This window comes from Schistocerca nitens, chromosome 5 (assembly GCF_023898315.1).
Source record: "Schistocerca nitens isolate TAMUIC-IGC-003100 chromosome 5, iqSchNite1.1, whole genome shotgun sequence".
In the NCBI taxonomy this organism is placed as follows: Eukaryota; Metazoa; Arthropoda; class Insecta; order Orthoptera; family Acrididae; genus Schistocerca; species Schistocerca nitens.
Window position 1 is genome coordinate 633,513,519 of NC_064618.1, and position 17,837 is coordinate 633,531,355.

The 17,837-nt window shown below is 42.7% G+C and overlaps 1 protein-coding gene across 1 annotated transcript in view; it reads left to right on the top strand.

The window, feature by feature from the left end:
* Positions 1–753: 753 nt before the first annotated feature.
* Positions 754–17,837, top strand: part of LOC126260634 (venom allergen 5-like) — a 157,219-nt gene continuing 140,135 nt past the window's right edge. Inside the window, exon 1 of the mRNA XM_049957972.1 lies at positions 754–1,059. Within this exon, the coding sequence (XP_049813929.1) occupies positions 754–1,059 (306 nt within the window). The remainder of the gene's footprint in view (positions 1,060–17,837) is intronic.

Genomic DNA, 17,837 nt, shown 5'->3' on the forward strand with positions numbered 1-17,837 from the left:
CAACAATATCACCTCATGAGACGTCAATGAATGAAATTAAACCTATGGAAAACATGTTAGTTTACATACTTCTACATCCCCAAAGTTTGCAATTATTCTCCTTGCAAAAAACAGCCGAACCTAAACGTTTTAGCAGGTCTGCTGTACAGATCTTCCAGTTTAACCCTTTCGTTCAACGTGTTGTCAGTTGACATCATCATGCTTCACCGACTGTAGAGCGGAAAAAACGGCATGTTTGCGTTTCGCCACGCTGGTGGCAGATGGCAACTATCTAGTACAGACGTGTGCCATATGGAGCGCTTTCGTCTCCCTTGAATAGGGAAGTCGACAGTCGAATGTTTGTCATGCTGTGTTACGTGTGCTATAATATGTGGAACGAGCTTCACATTTTCTTTTTTCCTTTCTGTTTGAGCCTCTTTAAGATTTATAGTAGACAAAGGTGTTACAAGTTTCTTAAAGGGTAATGCTATTCTGTGTGTGTTACTTTGGTGAACGTTTTTTTGTAACATTGTTAGCTACCTTTTCGTGTTTTTTTTTTTTTTTTTTTTTTTTACCCGGTTGTCATTTGACACCATTCTGACGACGTACGTTCATGTTGCTTGGACATTCTCGTTTTCATAGGTAATATTTTTTATGTTCAGTTGAAATAATTTTGAAAGCTAATCATTCTTAAAATATTTTAGGGATCTTTCGATTATTTTCACACACCACATAGCTCATTTCAGTAAATATTTTAATTTTACAGACATTTATATGGCGAAACTTTCCGACAAGGAAATAGAGCAGATTCTACTAGAGCTCTATGACAGTGAGCTTTCAGAGCTATCAGAGAGTGAAGAGACTGGACCTGAAACTGTTGGAGATACAGCAGATGCGAGAAATGAAGAAGCACAATGGGAGTGCCGCACCTCACAAAATGAAAGAGATGCTCTAGAACCTGAAAAAGAAGTTTCACAAGCAGAAAATGAACAGCCGCAAGATAACTTCAAATGGAAAAAAATGCCTTCCACATGCCTTGGCACTACAGTCAGTGGTCCAGATATTACAGCTGATGAAAAAGTAAGAAATCCTGCTGAATATTTTTCGGAATACTTCACCAGTGATTTTCTGGAATTGCTTTCGGAACAAACAAATTTCTATTCAGTGCAGAAAAACGGAGTGCCAGTGAAATGCAACCGCTCTGAAATACGTAACTGGAGTACATAGTTTGATGGGTACATTAGGATTTTCCAGATTTCATGTGTATTGGGAGCCTTACGCAAGAATACGATTGATTGCAGACACATTTTCTGTAAACAGAATTATCTTTATTTAGTTGACAATATGGAAGGTGGCTCTCCGGAAGACAAACTTTGGGAGGTGAGACCACCGCTAAATAGAATCAGGAAAATTTGTCAGTCTGAAACAAGAAGAAAGGCAGCGTTTGACGTGCAAATCATCCCTTTCAAAGGAAGGACTGTAATGGAGCAATTTGTTCATTGTAAACCAGACCCTGTTGGTATAAAATTTTGTTCGTTGTGAAGTTTCCGGAATAGTATATGATTTTGAAATTTAGCAGGGAAAAAGTACTGTAATTCGAAGTGAGCACAAGCACCTGGGCCTTGGTGGTTCCATTATGATATGGCTGAGTGAACATATTCCACAGGTCTGTGGGTACAGACTATATTCGATAATTACTTTACATATATGTCACTGGTGCGGGAATCGTTAAAAAAGAAGATTTTTTTCCATTGGACCATCAGGCGTAACCGGCTACAAAAGTGCCCACTGAAATCCGAATCTGAACTGAAGAAAAGAGGAAGAGGTCCTATCGATGGTTGGGTGACTACACAGGAAGATCTCTGTGTCGTTCGCTGGCTCGATAATAGTGCTGTCACTCTCACTTCCTCATACGTGGATGCAGACATTATCGATAAAGTAAAGAGGTGGAGGGCAGCACAGGAGCAACATCTGAAGGTCACAAGATCAGCCTTTGTAAAGGATTACTGTGCTTTTATGGACGGCTTTGACAAAATTCATTTTTTGACCTCTCTGTACAGATTATGCACGAAAGCTAAGAAGTGGCCTGTAAAAGTAATTTTTTGGATGGTCAGTCTCTGCATATGCAACTTATGGCTACAGTACCTGCGAGATCTGGATGCCGAAGGAAAAGGACGTAAAGAGAAAATGGATCTGCTGAAGTTCAGAAACCAGGTAGCTGAAGGTTTAATTCTAATGGAGAATGAAAACAGCACCACTTCGAGGAAAAGAGAACGTCTGCGATTAACTAAGGATGAGTTTGAAAATGTAGAACCCACATCGGATGCGGTAAAAATTTTGCAGAGAGAGGTGAGGCCAGTTTCAGATACCAGATATGAAGGGTTTTCTCATTGGCCTCAATGCATTGAAGGGAGGGAGCAAAGATGCAAATTACAAATATGCAACGACAGAAGCCGAGTTCAAAATTTCAAATGCCGTTTGAAAAAAAACGATTGTTTTGTTAAATTTCAAATTAAACAATTTGTTGCAATAAATTTCGTCACTTGAATGGTGTACTAATTATTTCTGTACCAAGAAGTTGTTGACCGCATTCTTCAGTTATAAGTGCCATTAGTGACACAATGGTGTCAAATGACAACATTATAATTTTCAAAAATCATTAACGAAATTTCTTTTTTTTTTCAGAAAACATGTTGACATAAATTACTTGATCAAGAAAAACGCAAAAATAAATTCTTTTACTGACGAAGAAAAAATAGTGACTGGAAGGATGATGTTTGCGTCAGTATGCACGTATGAGAACTTAGAATTCTGTACATTCTTTATTATTTCTTTTTGGTATAGTATTTAATAGGAGGTGGGTTTTTAACTGCACATAACTGAGTGTACTATGCTTCTTCAAAGTTTAAAGCTAGCCCATTTGTGGAAAAGCAGTCAGTAACTTTCGAAAACCGGGCGAGATAACACAGTGGTTAGCACTGGACTCGCATTCGGGAGGACGACGGTTCAAACCCTCGTCTGGCCATCATGACAGATTTCCTGTGATTTCCGTAAATAGCTTCAGGCAAATGCTGGGATTGTTCCTTGGAAAGGGCATGTCCGACTTCCTTCCCTAATCCGGTGGGACCGATGACCTCACAGTTTGGTCCCCTCCCCCAGAATCAACCAACCCACCAACTTTCGAAAAAATATCATTTACTATTTTCTCTGTTGACGCATCTTTCCTCGGTTTCGCAACAGTTCTTGTATCATCTATAACCAGGACTAGTTCTGCCTCTTGATTCATATAAAATGGCAGACGATTAACATAAAGCAAGAACAGCAGGGAGCCAATGATCGGAACCTATTGGCCTTCCATTGTAACTTCTCCCCATGCAGACGATGTGACGTTATCAGTCTGTGTTACTCGAGTAACGTAGAGTAACTTTTTGCATTCTGTTTATTAAATAAGAACTAACTCAGGCGTGTACTGAGATATGTTTTCTCTGAGAACGTAACCTCTTTAATAAAATGACTGTCACAATAAAATGCCATCAAAAAGTCACATAAGGTCCCAAAAGGTGATACTTCGTAATTTAAAGATGTTATTATGTGCTCTTTGTAATTTCCTCACAAATTATCGTCAGTACTGACAATGATGCTAATCGTAATAAACTCATCGATTTCCACTGTCTTCCTCTCTGTCCTTTGATGGCAAAAGAAACTGAGACGACAGCAAAGATATGACGGTTGAAGCAAGCTCCTGGTTCAAATGGCTCTGAACACTATGGGACTTAACTTCTAAGGTCATCAGTCTCCTAGAACTTAGAACTACTTAAACCTAACTAACCTAAGGATATCACACACATCCATGCCCGAGGCAGGATTCGAACTTGCGACCGTAGCGGTCGCGCGGCTCCAGACTGTAGCGCCTAGAACCGCTCGGTCACTCCGGCCGGCAAAGCAAACTCCTAATCTAAATAAAATACGCCATGTTGAAGGATTCAAACGCCTCTGTATATCGCTATACTAAAGGAACTGATTTAGGGCGCAGGCAGATGGATATAATTTGACAATGTACTGCAATGCTAAAGCTCCCATTAGAATGCATCAAAGTAGTGAGAAATTCAGAACTGAAAGAGGTGTCAGGCAAAGAACTCTGTATGAAAAGCCGTAGATAAAGTGGTAAGATTCTTGAACTGGGAAAAGAAGGATATGTGTTAACGGAACATATCTGAATCGCTTTAATTTTGATGATGACATTGTACTAATTTGCCCATAGTGCAACAAGGAATGTAGAGACTCATTAGTGTGACCGAAAAGCATTTACAGTGAGACAGAGATAACATATGATCAACACATAGCAAAATAAATTTGTACAGTTTATCAACATCGTCATAGCCCCTGTTTACGAGATTTTGTATCTAGGACAGTAGAAGACAACGAAATTGATGGAAAGCTTCCGACGTATCTGAAGTGGGAAGTTAAGAATCAGTCTGCACTATCAATTTTTATTTGTGGCACTGAAACATGGAGTTTTAGTGCAAAAACCATAAAAAACTACAAATTGATCAGCGATTAACAAAAAAGAAAATAGATGTCGGTACCTACTCAGAGGTAGAGGAAAGCAGAGTCGTGGAGCAGGGAACAGATTGCAATGGAAGACGTAATTGTGACTGTAATGAAAAGGGTACGTAAGAGATGTGTATCCGGGAGAATGATAGCAGATGGTCCTAGAAATTTTTTTACTGGATAATAAGATGTAAGAAAAGACAGAGATGACGGCGTAAGCTAAGATGAGCAGATGGCTGCTTTTAAAAACGCAGGGACTACCAGAAATGCGCATAACTGAAGACTACGATGCCAGTAAACGTGTAGGAGAGGTTTTATCTTGCAATGGAGGACTTATGGTCAATGACGGTTATGATTAAAGCAATGGTGACGAACTGCAGGCCCCAGGAAATGTCAAGACTGTGGGATACAAATGTCGCTTGAATGTGACACTTTACTCATTAACAGATGAATGCATATGTCAACAGCTAACTAGTTAACTACGTGGTGTATCCCGTACAAGCTCAGACGACCAATCTGTAACAATATTCATTAAAAGAAAGGCCATGAATTACCTCGTTTGTAAAGAAATTTGTATTCGAAAGTAACTTCTGCGAAAAAATGATAAGCAAAGTGTCACTTGATGTAGCAAGAAATTGTTTGATACGCTCTGATAAAGGAATAATGGAACGCTGCATATTATGTTGTATTTCTTTCAGTACTGGAGTTCCGTCTACAAATTAAAAAAAAATTATATTAGACTACTGTAAAATTTTCGACGTAAAGGACAGAGTTTGAACCTCCAGTTCGTCATTGTACACTGAAGTACTCTGGTAAATTACAGTTTGCACAATGTCCTAAGCGTTAACTGCCTGTCACGAGAAGACCTGACATAAATCAGCGAGATTTCAGTGTCGATCATGTGAGAACTACTCAACAAACAGTCAGCATGTTGTTCATTCACGACAGTATAGATAAATAAAAAATACTATATTTTTATGTAATAGCCTGGTTTCTCCACTGTTCACTCACTATCGTACAGTACACGCCCTGACAACATTCTGGAATCCAAACAGCCAGACAAATCTACACTCCTGGAAATGGAAAAAAGAACACATTGCCACCGGTGTGTCAGACCCACCATACTTGCTCCGGACACTGCGAGAGGGCTGTACAAGCAATGATCACACGCACGGCACAGCGGACACACCAGGACCCGCGGTGTTGGCCGTCGAATGGCGCTAGCTGCGCAGCATTTGTGCACCGCCGCCGTCAGTGTCAGCCAGTTTGCCGTGGCATACGGAGCTCCATCGCAGTCTTTAACACTGGTAGCATGCCGCGACAGCGTGGACGTGAACCGTATGTGCAGTTGACGGACTTTGAGCGAGGGCGTATAGTGGGCATGCGGGAGGCAGGGTGGACGTACCGCCGAATTGCTCAACACGTGGGGCGTGAGGTCTCCACAGTACATCGATGTTGTCGCCAGTGGTCGGCGGAAGGTGCACGTGCCCGTCGACCTGGAACCGGACCGCAGCGACGCACGGATGCACGCCAAGACCGTAGGATCCTACGCAGTGCCGTAGGGGACCGCACCGCCACTTCCCAGCAAATTAGGGACACTGTTGCTCCTGGGGTATCGGCGAGGACCATTCGCAACCGTCTCCATGAAGCTGGGCTACGGTCCCGCACACCGTTAGGCCGTCTTCCGCTCACGCCCCAACATCGTGCAGCCCGCCTCCAGTGGTGTCGCGACAGGCGTGAATGGAGGGACGAATGGAGACGTGTCGTCTTCAGTGATGAGGCTCGCTTCTGCCTTGGTGCCAATGATGGTCCTATGCGTGTGTGGCGTCGTGCAGGTGAGCGCCACAATCAGGACTGCATACGACCGAGGCACACAGGGCCAACACCCGGCATCATGGTGTGGGGAGCGATCTCCTACACTGGCCGTACACCACTGGTGATCGTCGAGGGGACACTGAATAGTGCACGGTACATCCAAACCGTCATCGAACCCACCGTTCTACCATTCCTAGACCGGCAAGGGAACTTGCTGTTCCAACAGGACAATGCACGTCCGCATGTATCCCGTGCCACCCAACGTGCTCTAGAAGGTGTAAGTCAACTACCCTGGCCAGCAAGATCTCCGGATCTGTCCCCCATTGAGCATGTTTGGGACTGGATGAAGCGTCGTCTCACGCGGTCTGCACGTCCAGCACGAACGCTGGTCCAACCGAGGCGCCAGGTGGAAATGGCATGGCAAGCCGTTCCACAGGACTACATCCAGCATCTCTACGATCGTCTCCATGGGAGAATAGCAGCCTGCATTGCTGCGAAAGGTGGATATACACTGTACTAGTGCCGACATTGTGCATGCTCTGTTGCCTGTGTCTATGTGCCTGTGGTTCTGTCAGTGTGATCATGTGATGTATCTGACCCCAGGAATGTGTCAATAAAGTTTCCCCTTCCTCGGACAATGAATTCACGGTGTTCTTATTTCAATTTCCAGGAGTGTATAAGATCGGAATGATATTGGTAACGAGAATAATTATGTTGAAGTCTCAGGAACAGGATATTCCCTGTAGATGATATGCTCTTTCTTTGAAACTGACGCTGCATATGAAATAACTGGTGACCGCACAAGCGTCGTATATGTGTTTGCATTTATAAGTGGTCTGCACCTTCCCAGAACCACTGCAGTAAATTATAGTTGGCCTTTTACTTTCCCTACAATTGGTATTACGTGTTGGTTCCATTTCAAGTCATATCGCGCTGTTACGCCTAGATATTTGGTCGATGTGACAGCATAGCTTCTCTCAAAATATGCCTGTGAGCACGAATTCAGGAAAACAATTGAAGAAAAGCGTCCAATCTTCTATGAAATGATTTGTCTAGAATTAAGAAACAAACGGGTTAGGGAAACATTTCACGCAGTTATTAATGATGCTCGAAACCATTTGCAGCAAATGTGGTGCCAATTGAGAATTTTAAAGTTCAGTATTCAACTTAGAATCTTCGAATTTCAAAAAGTATATTTCTCTGGTGGATTATGTTGACTAGACAAAGAGCCTCTAGTTCTCTTGCAAATTCTAAGTTAAAAATTGAACTTTAAATACTCAATTTGCCACTTATTTGCTGTAAATGACCTCTACCATCATTAAAAGACGCGTCAAATATTTCTCTAATCTATTTTGTTTCTTATCTTTAGAAAAATCATTTCACGTAATATCTGACTAATATCTGACCTTTTTATCATTGTTTATTTATTTTTATGTTTTGTTCAGAAAACATGAAATATAATGTATTTAAACATCGATCAGTATTCTATTATTATTAAGAGTATATAGCTGTAGATCTGGAGACTCGTGCCGGCTCTTTGCGGCCGAGCGGTTCTAGACGCTTCAGTCCGGAACCGTGATGCTGCAACGGTCGCAGGTTCGAATCCTGCCTCGGGCATGGATGTGTGTGATGTCCTTAGGTTAGTTTGGTGTAAGTAGTTCTAAGTCTAGGTGATCGACCTCAGATGTTAAGTCCCATAGGGCTTAGAGCCATTTGAACCATTTGGAGACTCATGTTTTCACTTCCTTCAAATATTTGTGAACAGTTAACGAAGTGTCACACTAGAGTAACTTTTTCAAACAATGGAAAATCCAGGATGGAATGTAACAATACCAGAGAAGGAAAGTTGCTACTCACCATATAGCGGAGATGCTGAGTCGCTGAGTCGCGATAGGCACAATAAAAAAATTGACACACTCATAGCTTTCGGCCACTAAGCCTTTGTCAGCAGTAGACACACATACACACACGCACACACACACTCACGCAAACGCAACTTGCACACACGTCTGCAGTCTCAGAGAGCTGAGTGTAGTTTCAGCTCTCTGAGACTGCAGACGTGTGTGCAAGTTGCGTTTCCGTGAGTGTGTGTGTGCGTCTGTGTATGTGTGTCTACTGCTGACAAAGGCTTAATGATCGAAAGCTATGAGTGTGTGAATCTTTTTATTGTGCCTATCGTGACTCAGCATCTCCGCTATATGGTGAGTAGCAACTTTCCTTCTCTGGTATTGTTAGTGTAACTTTTTAGTGCACAGAATAGCTAGGCACTGAAGAGATGACAGTATATTTATATAGCTAGTTTTTCGTGAAATATTTCAAAAATTTCCCTTGAATCACTAATTAAGTTTTCTCAGTTATCGTGATTACTTTCCATCAATTAATTTTTTTTAACTACACGTCCTCACGCTGGTCAATTTGATACCTCATTTGTCTGTTTCCCACTCTTCACTTAACTATGAAATTTGGGATAAAAACCCATTGTGTAATTCCAGAGAGTATAGTTTGCGCTTCGCTCAAACATTTGAGCAGAAATCACTCGTGTGGAAACACAGCTTGCTGCATTCATATACGACATCTCACAAACACTAGATACTGGTGAACGGATAGATTCTCGCTTACTAGATTTCCAGCATTGTACCACACCATCGACTGATAATCAAGATAAAGTCATATAGAGTGTCTTCGCAAATTTGCGATTGGTTCGATGAATTTCGACCAGTCGGACGCAGTGCGTTGTACTGGACGGCAGAAACGAATGAAAGATCGAGTGTGACGCAAAGAAGTGAAATAGAACATCTAATGTTCCCAAAGGGGAAGGTGGGGCAAAGTGGCCACTCTAAGGGAAATTGAATTTTCAGCAAACCATTACTATTGATAGATGTTTGCCGCTTACACATTATTACACTGTCCAGTCACATTAATGTTACCACCTGTCAAAAGACTGAATAACCACCTTATGCAGTGATGACCGCGGCGAGATGTGCAGGAGGAGAGTCAGTGAGGTTCTGGAATGTACCGACAGGGATGCGGAACCTTGTCGGCTCCATTGCCGTGGCCTGCTGCGCTAGGTTCAAATGGTTGAAGTAAAGGCTCTGAGCACTATGGGACTTAACTTCTGAGGTCATCAGTCCCCTAGACTTAGAACTACTTAAACCTAACTAACCTAAGGACATCACACACATCCATGCCCGAGGCAGGATTCGATCCTGCGATCGTATCAGTCGCGCGGTTCCGGACTGAAGCGCCTAGAACCACTTGGCCACAGTGGGCGGCTGTGCGTTAGGGTTCTCGGTTGAGCATCTCGAGGTTCTCCGACACATTCTCGACTGGGTTTTAGTTCGGGGTGTTTGGTGGCCAGGGGAGTAGAGTAAACTCATCCTGGTGCTCTTTGAACCACGCACTTGTACTGCGAGCTGTGTGACGCTTTGCATTGTCCTGCTGGTAGATATTGATCCATTGTGCCTTCCAGATTGACGAAATCACTCAGGGAATGCCACGAAAACGATCCCCGGACCACAACGCTCCCTCCTCCGCCTTGACTTTTCCGATGATAGGTGCTGTGTGTTTGCTTTCAGACATTTCACGCAGTATACGCCAACGGCCATCTGTCCGATGGAGTGTGAAACGTGATTCATCTGAGTAGGACGCCTGTCACCACTCAGTGGAAGTCCAGCGTGCAAATTCCAGCCTTCGTCGCCGACGACCAGCAGTCAGCATGGCTGCACCAACGGGACGCCTGCTGCAGAGGCCAATACGCAGCAACGTTCGGTGAACGACGGTTGAGAAGACCCTGTTGTTAGACCCTTAAGTCATCTGGGCGATCAATTTCTCAGCAATTGTAAGTCTATTCGCCCGTAATTGTCTCCACTGCCATCGTTCATCGCTGTCATCTATGGCCCGTGGTGGAGTTGCCTCGGCGCCGATTTTGGATAGCAGCATTTTGCAATGCACGAAATGCTTTAACCACGGCGGCACGCGAACGGTTTACAAACTTAGGCGTTTCGGGAATGCTTCGACCCTTGGCCACAAAGCCAGTAATCGTGCCCTTTTGGACGTCGGATAAATCGCTCAGATTACACATTACGACAACGATAGCACCGTTTCCGCGTCCCCTTGACACTTTTAATACACTACTGGCCATCAAAATTGCTACACCAAGAAGAAATGCGGATGATAGACGGGTATTCACTGGACAAATATATTATACTAGAACCGACATGTGATTACATTTTCAGGCAATTTGGGTGCATAGATCCTAAGAAATCAGTACCCAGAACAACCACCTCTGCTACGGTCGCAGGTTCGAATCCTGCCTCGGGCATGGATGTTTGTGATGTCCTTAGGTTAGTTAGGTTTAAGTAGTTCTAAGTTCTAGGGGACTAATGACCTCAGCAGTTGAGTCCCATAGTGCTCAGAGCCATTTGAACCAACCACCTCTGGCCGTAATAACGGCCTTGATACGCCTGGGCATTGAGTCAAACAGAGCTTGGATAGCGTGTACAGGTACAGCTGCCCATGCAGCTTCAACACGATACCACAGTTCATCAAGAGTAGTGACTGGCGTATTGAGACGAGCCAATTCCTCGCCCACCTTTGACCAGAGGTTTTCAGTTGGTGAGAGATCTGCAGAATGTGCTGGCCAGGGCAGCAGTCGAAATTTTTCTGTATCCAGAAAGGCCCGCACAGGACCTGCAACATGCGGTCGTGCATTATCCTGCTGAAATGTAGGGTTTCGCAGCGATCGAATGAAGGGTAGAGCCACGGGTCGTAACACATCTGAAATGTAGCGTCCACTGTTCAAAATGCCGTCAATGCGAACAAGAGGTGACCGAGACGTGTAACGAATGGCACCCCATACCATCACGCCGGGTGATACGCCAGTATGGCGATGATGAATACACGCTTCCAATGTGCGTTCACCGCGATGTCGCCAAACACGGATGCGACCATCATGATGCTGTAAACAGAATCTGGAATCATCCGAAAAAATGACGTTTTGCCATTCGTGCACCCAGGTTCGTCGTTGAGTACACCATCGCAGGCGCTCCTGTCTGTGATGCAGCGTCAAAGGTAACCGCAGCCATGGACTCCGAGCTGATAGTCCACGCTGCTGCAAACGTCGTCGAACTGTTCGTGCACGTGGTTGTCGTCTTACAAACGTCCCCACCTGTTGACTCAGGGATCGAGACGTGGCTGTACGATCCGTTACAGCCATGCGGATAAGATGCATGTCATCTCGACTGCTAGTGATACGAGGCCGTTGGGATCCAGCACGGCGTTGCGTATTACCCTCCTGAACCCACCGATTCCATATTCTGCTAACAGTCAGTGGATCTCGACCAATGCGAGCAGAAATGTCGCAATACGATAAACCACACTCGCAATAGGCTACAATCCGACCTTTATCAAAGTCGGAAACATGATGGATGGTACGCATTTCTCCTCCTTACACGAGGCATAGCAACAACGTTTCACCAGGCAACGCCGGTCAAATGCTGTTTATGTATGAGAAATCGGTTGTAAACTTTCCTCATGCCAGCACGTTATAGGTGTCGCCAACGGCGCCAACCTTGTGTGAATGCTCTGAAAAGCTAATCATTTGCATATCACAGCATCTCCTTCCTGTCGGTTAAATTTCGTGTCTGTAGCACGTCATCTTCGTGGTGTCGCAATTTTAATGGCCAGTAGTGTATATCCTCCATTGCTAGTACTGCCACCTGCCCTCTATGACTGATTATTGCACGTTGACGTCGAACATAGGCGGTTACATTAATATGGCTGGACTGTGTGCATAGGAACTACATGGATTTATATAAAGCCTCGCATAGTGACCAATTTTCTTCATACAACGTGATAACGTGGCCAGTGCCATCGGAACGGTATCGCATGTCTGCTGTTCTGACTTCCGAACTCATTTTCTACGCATCTTGGTGCCCTAGTATCTAACGCATTAGCAACCGGATGTAGCAGATGGTTACAATGGGATTAAGTCACACATAACAGAACAGAGTCAGTTTTAAAAAATGACGGGTGACAACTTTGGATAAAAAAATGTTTAAAACTCAACCGATATGTAATGTTATGCCTGGTAGATGGAAGTAATTAACTCTTATTCGGAAAAAAATTCGGTCACTTCTCCATGTCAGGAATAGTGACTTACAAGTGGATGTATCAAACTGAAAGAAACAACTCCACATGTTCACGCCAAAGAACGTTGTTTAAATACTGATATTGTAAAAAGTGTTAATCTGCAAATTAGTAAGATAATAAGTATAATATAAATCACTTGCCTTTCATCAGAGTACTGAAAATGTAAATGTATTTCTTTAAAGTCAGTACCGCCATGGGACTATTGTTTATTTGCAGTGTTACATTTACACGATCATGATTTCGGCTTCAAAGTGCCATTATCAAATGTTTTAAGAGTTATACAGTGCCTAAGATGGCATACCGTCGTATTTATAATACACTACCAGACACATTGTCAAGGGGCGATGGAGTCAAGAGGGTATACTCAGTGATAAAACAAAGCAGTACGCTTTACCAGAAATATCGACCCTTAGACATGTGTCTAACAGTGTATTTTAAATACGACAGTACGCCATCTTAGGCACTGTATAACTCTTAAAACACTTGATAATGGCACTTTGAAGCCGAAATCATGATCGTGTAAATGTAACACTGCAAATAAACAAGAGTCCAATGGCGGTACTGACTTTAAAGAAATGTATTATGACTGTGGCCCCGCATTATGTAAAAAAAAAGGTAAAGTATTGACTTAAAAATAACGGAACAAGCTTGCTCTGTCAAAATCACTCCCTCTCGGTAGACAGCAACATTGTTCAGGGCAAAAAATCTGCAATGGACTGACAGTTTTTCCGCCATGGGCACTTACCTCACCTTCCCCTACATAACCGGTTTATCAAATGTCAAAAACACCGTTAGTTTGTTCGCTTATGATGCTGTTGTCAACGGGAATATTTCGACACTAAAGGAAGAAAATGAAGAAAGTCTTAGATGAAATCTCTACTTGGTGGAACGAATCGTATCTCCCTTTTACATGTAATGTCCATAACAAAGAGAAAGAACCCAAAAGTATTCGACTACAAGATTAGTCCTGAACACCTGCAGCATGTCACATTGCATAATTATGTAGGCGTAGTACTAAGAAGGTATATCGAAAAGCGTGACCACGTGAAATCAGAAGTAGGAGAAGTGAATCGAAGACTTAGATTTTTGGAATAATTCTGGGTAAATGCGGTGCATTTTTAAACGAAATGGCATGCGACATGCTAGTGCTCATAATTCTATAACATTGTTCCATTGTTTGGACTCTTAATCAATTAAGCGTGACAACAACCATCGAATGAATACAGAGAAGCGCTGTTAGGATGGTAACAGATCATTGTAGTGCGTACGAAAACGTAACGAGATGCTCGGATGATTTAAATTGGAGTCTTTGGAAACACTGTTCTCGCGAAACGCTGTTGGGAAAAATTAGGGAACAAGTCCTCGAGAATGGTCGTGAGACCACTCTGCTACAACCATCGTACTTCCCGCGTAGGAATCCTGGGAATAAGGTAAGAGAAATTAGGTTGAAATGGTTCAAATGGTTCTAAGCACTATGGGACTTAACATCTGAGGTCATCAGTCCCCTAGACTTCGAATTACTTAAACCTAACTAACCTAAGGACATCACACACATCCATGCCCGAGGCAGAATACGAACCTGCGACCGTAGCAGCAGCACGGTTCCGGACTGAAGCGCCTAGCTCGACCACAGCGGCCGGCGATAAATTTGGACACCTACAGTAAAAGCACCGATTGTCATTTTCTCCTCGCTCAAAATACGAATGAAATAGGAGAAAGGGATCTGGAAGAAATAGGAATAAAAGAAACACAGATTTGTACAGGATGACTTTCCGTCTGTCATAGATTTCGAGGACTGAATTAGGCGCGGGAGAAAACCATCATGGACAGAAGAGCAAATAAGATTGCAAAGTACGAGAATGAAAGACTAATGAACAAGGACAAATACCAGGAGTTTATGTAAATTAACGTGGTCCTCAGCTGCCCAAAACGAAGTAAAAAGAAGAGGAGAGAAAATTACTAACATTTTTGTACAAAATACCCTCTGCCAGGCATTGTAAAGAAACTTGGAGAACATAGATTTGTGTAGATTTAGACTCACACGTAAGTGTATAAGCAATTATTCTCTGTTTCACAATTTGACGATGTCACTATGGCTCCAGTGTATCAGGACATGTTTTTATAAAACAGATCTGAAGATGGTCATTATAGACCTAAACCGGTAGTCTGATGACAAAAGAAAATTGTGACCATAGACGCGAAATAAAGGAAATTCATATTATTCTAGAAAGAAAGCTGAAGGTAGAAGGATAATAAATAACATGAAGAGTCTTGAAGCGCTTTACTATTCTGCCCATCGTTAACAAAATAATTATCATGTGTCTACCAGACTGATGCCAGTCTTCTCATTTGACGCCACCTCTTCCGGACCTGTCCATCACAGAAAATTATGAGAAGTGCGAATCGAATCTGAGGCCTCCGTTTTAGCGATCAGCGACGCTGACAATTGGATAACAGGCAATAAAAAGTTGCAACTAACTGTCATATAGTGCTGCTAGCCCATTCACTCGGAACGTGCTGAAGCGTAGCAGGACACTGTTATGTGCGACTATGCGCAAACAAGTGTCAAATTTGTAAATAGAGACGCACAGACTGTTGCCATGCGTCTACCTTACCTGCTGAAGCTACAAACATTTCTACCAATCCGAAAGCAAAAAACGCTGGCTTCTGTCAGGGACGTCGGATGCGAAGTATATAAAACGACAGCGTCGCGGTGACGAAGAGAAACCTATGCCCGTCATCAGAAGAGCTCCTCCGCCGTCGCTGAAGACGTCCGGATAACAATGTGAGTGAAAACACTGGTTGGCCGTGGATGCATATAGCACACAACTCTCCAAAAACTGTGTCTGTTTTTCGTCCGATATACCTTTCTTTGCATCATACAATGGCTTCGGTTTAGCCTTGAATCAAATTGTGTGTCAAATGCAGGTCTGCGAGCTTACTAGAGACTGCCATATGGGTAATTTTATCGAAATTCTAAATCAACTATAAAAACAAAGCGGTGCAAAAGTAACAGATGCGATGAAAAGTTAACAGTTCGAAAACTACTGGCAGTGACGTGACGCAGTTTTCATGTGCACCTGTCACAAGAACAAATGATATTCCATTTTCAACAAAGGAAAAGTTTTTTAGTTGTTATAATTTGCAGCCATTCTTCCTTAAATAGTTTTTATGTTTAGATAAGAATATTTGTCTTTTGCATCTGAATTTTATTTTTGTTTTCTACCAAACATATTCTGCCTACAGAGTAAATTAAAAAACTGATCGTTGAACTAAATATATTGTGTTCATACATAGCGTTTCACTGTAACATATTTCTTAGTGTTCAAATGGTTCTAAGCACTATGGAACTTAACATCTGAGGTCATCAGTCCCCTAGGCTTAAACCTAACTGACCTAAGGACATCACACACATCCATCCCCGAGGCAGGATTCGAACCTGCGACCGCAGCAGCAGCACCGTTCTGGACTGTAGCGCCTAGAACTGCTCGGCCACAGCGGCCGGCTCTTAATATTCACTATGAAATAAAAACATATATCCAAAAATAAATAAACACACACACACATTGCAAGAGAAACATGTAACTAAAAAAAAATATTAAACACACACACATTACAAGAGTACACATATTATAAAACCTCTCACTGTTGCATCTTAAGCCACTGATCCCCTTCGCCCCTCCCCCCGCCTCTCTTTTCCTGTCTCATTTCTCATGTCTCTTCAGCTTATCTAGCAGTGAGTTCAAGTGACATGCAGTTTAGTGAAAACTTTTATCGAAGAAGTAAGCACTCGCTTACGGAAGAGCCAATGAACATATGAAATCCTCAGCTATAGACAATGGTAAGAGATAAATTAGACTTTTTGAGAAATTTTGCGGTAAAGTTTCAAAAAAATCTAATAAATAAGATATTTCAAGTACAAGCAATATGTTTTTTTTAATTCAGATGCCGGCCGAAGTGGCCGTGCGGTTAAAGGCGCTGCAGTCTGGAATCGCAAGACCGCTACGGTCGCAGGTTCGAATCCTGCCTCGGGCATGGATGTTTGTGATGTCCTTAGGTTAGTTAGGTTTAACTAGTTCTAAGTTCTAGGGGACTAATGACCTCAGCAGTTGAGTCCCATAGTGCTCAGAGCCATTTGAACCATTTTTTAATTCAGATAAATCATTCTTTTCTAATTCGTTTACGGTAGCGACATATTTTTTAAAACTGTAGATCTACCCTGCATTTCATTCTTAATAATTCGTCAGTGGATGCTTAACATTGTTTACTTGCAAACTGAGTGCACTTAACATGGTTTCGCATTCTTATCACTGTTTATTTGCCGTACGAATTAGCGAAATTACTGCGAAACCGTTCAAAAATACAAATTAAAACTTCCTTATTATTTCAGTTTTTAATACTAAGATTTGCACTAACAGTATTTGTGACGATAAAATATAATAACCTCAAAAATTTATCTATGATTCAGCACATTTTAAAATCAGTTTTAACAAGCATCTTACTAAGACACGTAAACAATGTCAAGGATTGGCCTTAACATTCCTATCACCACTACGTCAGGTAAATTGACGTAAAGCATGGAAAAAGACATAAAAATGTTTACTTGAAAAATAAATATTCACGTTTATCTGATTAGTAGCAATTTCTGAAGCGCATTTTCGATCAGTAACATATTCAGGATCTTTACCTGAGTCGTGGTTATTCACATTATCCTCAGATTCGTACCAATCGTTCCTGAAAAGCATTTTCCTGGACGGCCACTGCACGCATTACTACACTATGTGATCAAAAGTATCCGGACACCTGGCTGAAAATGACTTACAAGTTCGTGGCGCCCTCCATCGGTAATGCTAGAATTCAATATGGTATTGCCCCACCCTTAGCGTTGATGACAGCTTCCACTCTCGCAGGCATACGTCCAATCAGGTGCTGGAAGGTTTCTTGGGGAATGGCGGGCGATTCTTCACGGAGTGCTGCACTGAGGAGAGGTATCGATGTCGGTCGGTGAGGCCAGGCACGAAGTCTGCGTTCCAAAACATCCCAAAGGTATTCTATAGGATTCAGGTCAGGACTCTGTGCAGGCTAGTCCATTACAGGGATGTTATTGTCGTGTAACCGCTTCGCCACAGGCCTTGCATTATGAACAGGTACATCGATCGTGTTGAAAGATGCAATCGCCATCCCCGAATTGCTCTTCAACAGTGGGAAGCAAGAAGGTGCTTAAAACGGCAATGGAGGCAAAACAACAAGGGGTGCAAGCTCCCTCCATCAAAAACACGACCACACCATAACACCACCGCCTCCAAATTTTACTGTTGGCAGTATACAAGCTGGCAAGTGAC